Source organism: Pyxicephalus adspersus, chromosome 9 (assembly GCF_032062135.1).
Source record: "Pyxicephalus adspersus chromosome 9, UCB_Pads_2.0, whole genome shotgun sequence".
In the NCBI taxonomy this organism is placed as follows: domain Eukaryota; kingdom Metazoa; phylum Chordata; class Amphibia; order Anura; family Pyxicephalidae; genus Pyxicephalus; species Pyxicephalus adspersus.
The window spans coordinates 204,507-213,899 of NC_092866.1; the positions used below are offsets into that span (position 1 = coordinate 204,507).

Consider the following 9,393-nt stretch of genomic DNA (forward strand, 5'->3'; position numbering starts at 1 on the left):
TGCCCCGTGTGTTACCACGTGCCCTACCACTTGTCCTTCGTGCCCCGTGTGTTACCACGTGCCCTACCACTTGTCCTATACGCTGTAACGTCTTCCCTTGCAGGGCCATACACAAGCTGTGCGCTGCCTGCGGTTCAGCCCGGATGGGAAGTGGTTGGCATCGTCTTCAGAGGACAGCAGTGTGAAGGTTGGTGGTAAATAGTGAAACATATACTGGGGGGGGGAGGAGGGGGCCATGTCTGTGGATATTGAAGGCGGGGGCCCATGGGCCCTATCTAGGAATAATGGGGTTTTGATGTCATTTTCTTCTGTAGCTCTGGGATTTGAGCGCCGGAAAGATCGTGGCCGAGTTCACGGAACACAGAGGACCGGTACAGATTGTGGAGTTTCACCCCAATGAGTATTTGCTGGCATCCGCAAGTGCAGACAGGTGAGAGGGCGGGGCTATGTTCTCACTGTATGTAAAGATGGATAGGTGAGGGGGCGGGGCTATCATCTCTGTCTATAGCGATAGATAGGTGAGGGGACGGGGCTATGTTCTCTCCGTATGTAAAGATGGATAGGTGAGGGGGCGGGGCCATGTTCTCTGTATGTAACGACTGATAGGTGAGGGGGCAGCACTATGTTCTCTCTGTATGTAAAGATGGATAGGTGAGGAGGCGGGGCTATCATCTCTGTCTATAGCGATGGATAGATGAAGGGGTGGGGGGGGTGGCGGCTATCGTCTCCCTGTGTTTGGTGATCTGTGTTATTCCCAGATTTCTTCCTTCTCTTTATTACAGGACGGTGAGGTTCTGGGATCTGGAGAAGTTCCAGCCTGTGGGATGTGTGGAAGGGGAAGCAACTCCTTTCAGGTGAGACTTGGTGCTGGGTATTGTGGGCCAGGTTATGCTGTGTTTATCCCATGATTCCCATGAAGGTTCCCCATGATTGGGTACAGACGGACCCCTAAGTCATCATATGGGACAATGTCTGTTCTGCAGGACCATTCTGTTCAGCAATGATGGCGGCTGCCTCTTGTGTGGGGGTCGCGATGCCCTTCGAGTCTATGGCTGGGAACCTGAACGCTGCTTTGACACTGTGCCTGTGACGTGGGGCAAAGTCTGTGACCTGTCCCTCTGCAACAACCAACTGGTAAGAATGGAGGGGTTGGATGCTGGTTCATTAAGCTGTGGTTGGGGGGTCAGGGCAGTCATTAAGGGGCAGTTTAAGGAAGAGTGCTGTGTAATGGTGGGGAGGAGCGATCGGTGTGGTGGGGTGTTATGGTGCAAGAAATGGCAAATATATGGGGGGTTATCAGAAGGGTTTAAATAGTGTATGTAGGTTACAGTATTTTATGATGTCTGTGAAGTTTATATTTTTGTTTGCAGATTGGTGTCTCCATTGCCCAGACAAATGTTTCCTCCTTTGTGGTGGATCTTAACCGTGTGAAATTGGTTGGATCAGAACCACAAATGCCATTTCCAGCCGAGATTCCTGTCAGTCAGCCCACAACCTCTGCATCCTCCCTGAGAAGAATCTACGAGAGACCATCTACTACCTGCAGCAAACCAAAGAGGTGACATTTGTATACCTAAAGAACCCCCCCATAGGGGCGTGACCAATTCTGCACCCCTTAATACATCCTAAATATCCCTCTCCCTATAGAGGAGGACACCCTGCACCCCTCAATACATCCTAAATATCCCCCTCCCTATAGGGGAGCACACCCAGCACCCCTCAATACATAGTAAATCTCTTCTCCCTATGGAGGACGACACCCTGCACCCCTCAATACATTCTAAATATCCCCCTCCACCCCTCAATACATCCTAAATATCCCCTCCCTATAGGGGAGGACACCCTGCACCCCTCAATACATCCTAAATATCCCACTCCCTATAGAGAAGGACACCCAGCACCCCTCAATACATCGTAAATAAAAATATATTCATGTTTTTCTGATATGCAGGGTCAGTCCGTGTAGTGATGAGGAGGAAAAAGAATCCAGCGCTGAGATCCAGAATCCCGAGGATTACAATGAAATCTTCCAACCCAAGAATGCGATCGGTTAGTCTGAAAACCCCTCCTGCTTCACCTGTGCCTTCCAGCCTCTCCTCTGCCACCACTATACTCCTCCTGCTTCACCTGTGCCTTCCAGCCCTCCTCTGCCACCACTATACTCCTCCTGCTTCACCTGTGCCTTCCAGCCCCTCCTCTGCCACCACTATACTCCTCCTGCCTCACCTGTGCCTTCCAGCCTCTCCTCTGCCACCACTATACTCCTCCTGCTTCACCTGTGCCTTCCAGCCCCTCCTCTGCCACCACTATACTCCTCCTGCTTCACCTGTGCCTTCCAGCCCCTCCTCTGCCACCACTATACTCCTCCTGCCTCACTTGTGCCTTCCAGCCCCTCCCCTGCCACCACTATACTCCTCCTGCTTCACCTGTGCCTTCCAGCCCCTCCTCTGCCACCACTATACTCCTCCTGCCTCCTCCTGCCTCACCTGTGCCTTCCAGCCCCTCCTCTGCCAATCTGCACCTTTCAGCACATTTCATACCCTGATTTTCTCTTTTCCCTATCTGTGCCTTTTATTCCTTTTTGCCACCATTTTACCCCCTTATCTCAATTTATTTCTCCCATCGACCCTGTTTGTGCTCCGTATGCCCCCTGTATGCCCCTTTTATGCCCCCTTTACTACCTATGCTGCCTTTCTCTGTATTTCTGTCTTCCATCTTATGTTTTTTTCTCTTTTCAGCCCGCACCCCCCCACGTGACACCGAGCCTTTCCCAGCCCCCCCAGAAGACGGTAAGATGAGGAAATTGTGAGGTGTTGTGTGTATGGGACTCCAATTCATGGCACTATCCTTCTTCCGTTGTGCAGATTGTGGCCCTGTGAAGGATTGTGGCCCTGTGAAGGATTGTGGCCCTGTGAAGGATTGGGTCCCGCCAGCAGCAGAAGTCTCCACACCGGTGGCTGCCATTAGGAAGACGGTGAGTTAGTGTATAGTGCTGGGGGGGTCAGTAAATATTATTAGAATGCTGACTTCCCGTTATACACAACACACCTTCCCTGCCCTCTCTATTGTGACTTACCTCTAAATGATTTACTCTTTGCAGCGTGAACAGCTAAACAGACCTCCTGTGGCATCCTCTACCCCTGATGTGTGCCCAGATCCACCCTCTGAACCCGCCAGCCACCCCCCAGTCATCTCTGCAGCCAGAAAGGAACCCATTGGGTTGAAAGTTGCTGACTTCCTTCCAGTAAGTGATGGCCAGTGACGGCAGAAAAGGGCCAAATGCTCCAATTTGTTGTCTGAATATTTGTTGTCACTTTTTTCCTTTATTCATCTACTTCACATTCAGGTGGTGAAGGGCTCATCGCCCACAGAAGTTGGTGATGAGGAAGCCATGGGACAGATTAGGAAGGGTCATGACACCATGTGTATGGTACTGACCAGCCGCATGCGTAACCTGGACACGGTGAGAGCTGTATGGAGCTCCGGGGATGTCAAGGTGAGAAATGTGTGTATGTATTCAGGCCGATGGGGGCAAAACGTATAGGGGCATCATTATCTAGACGGGTGAAGGGGGCGTATAAGCACCACTATCTAGGCCGGGGGGGGGATTATAGGGGTACCACTATCCAGGAAGGGGCGAACATTTAGGGGCACCACTATCCAGGCTGGGGGGAACATTTAGGGGCACCACTATCCAAGCCAGGAGGGGGGCCGGTTTTATAGGGGCACCACAATCGAGGCTGGATTTGGGACATTTGGGGGCACCACTATCTAGGCCCGGGGCATGTATAGAGGCACCACTAGGGGAGGGGGAGGCGTATAGAGGCACCATTATTTATTCCGCTGGTAGGATATCTCTGCTGACAGCTGTAATGTTTCCGCTCTATGACTGCATTTCCCTCTCTCAGACCTCCATGGACTCGGCTGTAGCAGTGAACGACTTGTCCGTGGTCGTGGACATGTTAAACATTCTCAACCAGAAAGGGTAAGTATAAAATCTGAGATCAGAAATTTTCTTTGTCCTTCATAATAAAAAAAAAACAATTTCTTTCTGTGCCTGCCATTTGTCCTTCACAGGTCATTGTGGAAGCTGGACCTCTGCCTGATTGTCCTTCCGCAGATTGACAGATTGCTACAGAGCAAATATGAGAGGTGAGAAGCAACCCTGGACCATTTAATGCAGAGGTCAGCAATCTTTTTTGGCCACCAGGCCATTTCGGGGGCAGACAGGAGAACACTTGGCCGGACTCTCTCTTGAGTCTAATGGCTCGGCCCCCTGAAGGGAAATTCCTCTCCTCCGCAATGCATACGGAGGAGAGGGGATGTTCCCTGTTTACTCCGGCGGTAGAAGTAACGTCGGCCGCGGTATATAGGAAAGGGAGCAACCACATGGAGGCTGGAGAGCTGCATGCAGCTCCGGCGGCTCCGTCTCTGGTAGTTTGTTCTAACTACCGGCTAGGTTGTATCTGGCCTAAAGGTTGGAGTTTGCCGACCCCTGACCTAATGCTTCCACCCAAATATCCTCCACCGGGACCTTCCAGTCTCTAGGTGGGATGGAGCGTTGGTGACCTATAACCAAATCTGTACATTGCCAGTGCTGGGGATCACAATCTGATAACAGCTCTGTGTAATGCTCAGTGCTGGGGATAACTCTGTATTTCCTGTCATTCTTCTGCCCCAAGCTTCCCTTTCCTGTCTGATTTGCCCCCCTGATTCCTGGTTTGTGTCTTTCCAGCTATATGCAGACTGGTTGCATCTCCCTAAAGTTGGTGCTGCAGAGGTTCCTCCCACTGATTACAGACACGCTAGCGGCTCCACCCTCGGTTGGCGTGGACATTTCACGTGAAGAGAGGTAAGCCTTTATTGTGAACTCTGCCCACTCTTTGTACATAGAAAGCTTTGAACCATCTGCTTAGCCACAATCCTTCTTTCCACAGACTGACAAAGTGTAAAATGTGTTACAAGCAGCTGCGCAGCCTCTTTGTATTGGTGAAGAGCCGAGCGGCCCAGAGTGGCCGGTATGGAAGTGCCTTCCGGGAGCTGCAGCTTCTAATGTCTGCGCTGGAATTCAATGTATGAACTCCCAGAATCCCTCACAAGGATCTATTTATTGGTCAGTACTGTGGATAAACCGCACCTTATAGAATTGTCACGTGGTCATGTGACCCACCAGGCCTGCACAAAGTCTGGCCATCGGTCAGATGCTGGAGATCTCCAACCATCTCCTGTTTTGTCCTTTCTAGTGACAATAAAACTATTTTCATATTTTATGTTACACGTGAATGTCGTGTGTAATGCAGATGCTGCTGATGGCCACGCCCCGTGTATAGGCCACGCCCCTTGTATAGTCATATGGGACAGACCTTACAGCCACGCATCAGGTAATCTCTGTATGGTACAGATGGGAAACTGAACACAACCACCATTTTCAGTATAAAATACTCTGTAATAAAGGGTTAATTCTCTATAAATATAATAAAAGTGGAAATAAATGGGCAGCAATATCAGTTCATGTGAACGGTTTTCTCATCAGCTCCGCCTCTTCCTTCATAATGTCTTCATGGCAGCCCGATTCGGTGGCGCACTAAAAGAGAAAATATCGGTTACAATTTGTGTTCTGTACATGGGAGATGGGAAAATACAGTACAAAACACAGCTGTAGATGGAACGTGGCAGCGAACTAGAAAACAGCTTTTATTTGGGGGGAAAGATTCCCGCACCCAGCATTCACCAGTTCAGGGTCTGTCTGGGCCAAACAAGGTGACAGAACTGTGATATTAGGGACGGGAAGTGAGAGCCAATACCTGAGCTTGGAGCTTTCCTTCGTGCCGATGTGGTCCTGACTCGTGGCGAGGATGTGTCACTCTGTGAAGGAATACAATGGAAATATTATTCATCAGGAGTTTCACATTCCTAGTTTGTGAAGGTTTCAGTATAGCCCGGGTCATAGTGTGCCTAGGCACAGGAGTCGTGGTACATCGGGGAGAAGCACCCACGGGCACAACTAGGTGATCAGACTGAATGTGGAGCTCGGAGCCTCTGTTCTTCCAATCTGACCTACTGGCCTCAGCCACGTCTGTAATATATATTGTGTGCGTGCTGTCCTCACAGCTATACACTGCCCAGTCTATAGGGGTCCCTGGCATCACATTCTACCAGCGGTGCCACCTTATTACTGCCAAGCTGGTCTATTGCCATTCAGAGAGCCCATGGAGGATTCATATACTAGAATTATAATAATGTAGGATTCATTCTGTGGCCTCTGTCAATGTATTTAGTATGTAATATTTGCCGTTCTGAATCTGCAGCTTCACGAATTAACCCTTTTTTTTCCTTGGAACCTAACACCTAAAATTCGAGACTAAACTGTAACCATAAAAGCATAAAAAAAGACCGAAGGAAAACAATTTTTTAAGTTAAAAAGAAAACAGATCATTACTGAAAGTATGGTAATTATATTTGTAACGGGAGGTCAGCGTCTCAGAGAAGATGGGGGCGGCCACAACGTGGCATCCAAAATTTGCACATTTTCAAAATTCGCGGAGGTGTCTAGGAACGTAACCCCTGCGAATTTCAGGGTATTACTGTATAATTTCTGATATCTGTGATCAATGTCACCTGTGGCCCTTTCATACCTCCGAGGTCTCTGTGCTGGATGATGGTGGCTGCTCAATCTTCCTGCTGGGCACTCCCAACTCCACGGCCCGAACCCGATCTCCGAAGCGAAGTGAGCAAAGGGACTCGCTGACATTTCTTTCAGCTGGGGATACCTGGCGAGGAGACACAGCCAAATCATTTCTTCAGGAACTCCCATATCCTTGTTGTAGGTTCAGCTACTAAATCCAGAACAAAGAGCAAAGACCACGTCAACGTGACTCACCTGTAAGAGGAGCAGAGCCTTGCCATCTCGGCTAAGTGGCTCTTGCAGTAGGTAGGTGAGCTTGGAATTCCGATACGGAATGTGTGGCTGATTGGAGCGCAGTGCTGAGAAGACGTCACCCAGAGCAGACAGAGAGCGGTTAATGCACTGGGCCTCCCGGAGACGCTCACCAGCCGCACCCGAACGTGACACCCTCTCTGATCCGGCCAGATCTACCAGATAGAGCTTCCCTGAAGGAGGAGAACCAATATTTATCACACACCATACAGCAGGCTTTGTGTATATGGGAGGACCCCCAGACTTCTGGACACTGCATGTATGTGAGGACTCCACCAACCTACAGATCCATCAGAATGTACAGAAGGTCTCTGTGCTGGACCTGTCCAACTCACTATCTACTGGGCTTTATATATACAGTGTGTGAGGACTCCCAGCAGAACCAGCGGGAGCAGCACCTTCTGGACTTGCATGCATGTGAAGACCAGGTATAGTTTTGTGTATAACAAAAGACCCTCCTAGACTACTGGGCTCTGCATACAGGAAAGAACAACCCACCTGAGCCACGTGAAGTATCTTCTGCATTACGATGTAGGGACCAGGTTGTGTGTAGGACTGGGGGGTTCCACTTATAGAATAGGATTTCTCTGTCATACCCACCGATAACACCAACAATTGAGCCTGCATATGAGTGGTATCTCACCTAGGACACCATCTATTAGACATAGGGGTCCCACCAAATGAATTATACAAGCTGCCACCAATAGAAATCTTTACACATTGACCTACCCGTTGTACAGATGCCAGTGCTGGTCTCCCGGCCCTGGGCAGTTAGAATGAGGAGGGCATGGGAGCGGGAACTGTGGGCATTTAGATTGGTGTGTTCTGTGGCTCTTTGTTTATGTCCAAACTCCAAGATCTGCAGTAAAAAAAAAAGGAAATCTGTTTTCCAGGCCTACAAGACTGAGTCACGTGGCTGAAGATTCACTGAGAGGTGATGGAGAATTTAGGCGCTGCTCACCTTATTGATGTCCTGCATGCTGCGTACATTCCGCTGGGTCAGACCTGGAACGTAGAGTTCACCAGCAGTGCCTGGAGATATTTTTATGTCTAAAGAGGTGTTACAGTCCACGCCGAGGAGGTCCCTGTACAAGAGAGAGCTTAGGATTTATAGGGATCACCTCCCAACTCAGTTTCATGGGTTCTCATCCCACCTACACCCCAAAACATGCTACGGCTGATGACTCCCCCCACCACAGACCAGCACTGCCACCACGATCATATTTTATCCTATGGTTTCCATTGGATCAAAAACTACTACTCTTATCATCCTCCCACTCCCGTCCACCATCAGTGGTTTTTATCCATAAAGAGATTACTTCCCCCCTCCACCTTATCCATCATCCATTTCTCTCACCGCAGCGACTCATTGTAGATCTCAACCATGCTGACGCTCAGGTGGTGCTCCCAGGAATCGGACCGGTTACTGACTTCAGACAACAGAAGGCGTAATGCGCGCTGGTTTATACCTGGATTAGCAGGAGGACCCTGGAGGAGAGAATACCATCAGAAACTGACCTGTCACTACCACACGTGGCCCCTCTGATCTTCTACCATTTATCAAACGTGGCCCCTCTGATTGTCTTCTACTACCATCTACCACACATGGCCCCTCTGATTGTCTTCTACTACCATCTATCACAAGTGGCCCCTCTGATTGTCTTCTTCTACCATCTACCACGCGTGGCCCCTCTGATTGTCTTCTACTACCATCTATCTCACGTGGCCCCTCTGATTGTCTTCTACTACCATCTACCAATGCGTGGCCCCTCTGTCTTCTACTACCATCTACAATACGTGGCCCCCTCTGATTGTCTTCTACTACCATCCACCACGTGGCCCCTCTGATTGTCTTCTACTACCATCCACCACGTGGCCCCTGGGCCTCCTCCACTATTCCTCCTTCTTCCCAACACATGGTTCCACTAACCTATTTCTTCTGTACCCCCCCCCCCCCCACACACACACACACACGTTACCCCTGCAAACCTCCCCTACTATACCCCCCCACGTGGCCATTTTAAACTTTTTTTAACAACATCCCCACCTTCTCTCCTATCATTGTCCCCCTCAAACAGCCCCTCCAACCTTCGTCTTGTGGCCTCTCTGACCTTCCTCTGCCGTCCCTAATACACACCCGTGTCTGACACGTGACAATTCCTTACACGCCTTCTCTCCTGATACTCGCCTCCATGCTGTAGGTTTTACCGGAACCGGTCTGACCATACGCCAAAATACAGACACTGTAACCGTCCAGGCAGGATGTGATGAGCGGTGACACCTCCGTGAAGACCTATTGAGGGAAAGGATCCCAAATGATATCTGTACCCTCCTCACCCCATCCCCCGGCATCTTTACCCCAGAGTTACCCCATGTTACCCTCTCACTTCCCCTTTTCCAGAGCCACTCCAATCTCCTCCCCCAGTGTCACCCTGTTCTCTGCTCCCCCTCCCCCC

At 50.0% G+C, this 9,393-nt stretch overlaps 3 protein-coding genes across 7 annotated transcripts in view; 1 reads left to right on the forward strand and 2 right to left on the reverse strand.

Moving 5' to 3' along the window:
* KATNB1 (katanin regulatory subunit B1) overlaps positions 1-5,270 on the forward strand; it is a gene marked incomplete in the record, with an annotated part of 8,362 nt that extends 3,092 nt beyond the window's left edge. Inside the window, 14 exon segments of the mRNA XM_072422770.1 lie at positions 104-187; positions 315-430; positions 783-854; positions 984-1,134; positions 1,371-1,558; positions 1,952-2,049; positions 2,739-2,789; positions 2,865-2,974; positions 3,101-3,244; positions 3,347-3,496; positions 3,909-3,985; positions 4,078-4,152; positions 4,736-4,852; positions 4,938-5,270. Of these exon segments, the coding sequence (XP_072278871.1) occupies positions 104-187; positions 315-430; positions 783-854; positions 984-1,134; positions 1,371-1,558; positions 1,952-2,049; positions 2,739-2,789; positions 2,865-2,974; positions 3,101-3,244; positions 3,347-3,496; positions 3,909-3,985; positions 4,078-4,152; positions 4,736-4,852; positions 4,938-5,079 (1,575 nt within the window).
* Positions 1-5,578, reverse strand: part of CCDC102A (coiled-coil domain containing 102A) — a 53,749-nt gene extending 48,171 nt beyond the window's left edge. For both annotated transcript variants that reach the window (XM_072422774.1, XM_072422771.1), the window contains exon 1: positions 5,569-5,578. The gene's annotated coding sequence lies outside the window, so the exon portion shown is untranslated. The remainder of the gene's footprint in view (positions 1-5,568) is intronic.
* KIFC3 (kinesin family member C3) overlaps positions 5,426-9,393 on the reverse strand; it is a 22,259-nt gene continuing 18,291 nt past the window's right edge. For all 4 annotated transcript variants that reach the window (XM_072422767.1, XM_072422766.1, XM_072422768.1 and 1 more), the window contains 8 exons: positions 9,126-9,230; positions 8,295-8,425; positions 7,899-8,022; positions 7,667-7,796; positions 6,881-7,110; positions 6,636-6,770; positions 5,805-5,865; positions 5,426-5,584 (listed from right to left, as the gene is read on the reverse strand). In XM_072422767.1, coding sequence (XP_072278868.1) covers positions 5,559-5,584; positions 5,805-5,865; positions 6,636-6,770; positions 6,881-7,110; positions 7,667-7,796; positions 7,899-8,022; positions 8,295-8,425; positions 9,126-9,230 — 942 coding nt within the window. In that variant the 3' untranslated portion in view covers positions 5,426-5,558. The remainder of the gene's footprint in view (positions 5,585-5,804; positions 5,866-6,635; positions 6,771-6,880; positions 7,111-7,666; positions 7,797-7,898; positions 8,023-8,294; positions 8,426-9,125; positions 9,231-9,393) is intronic.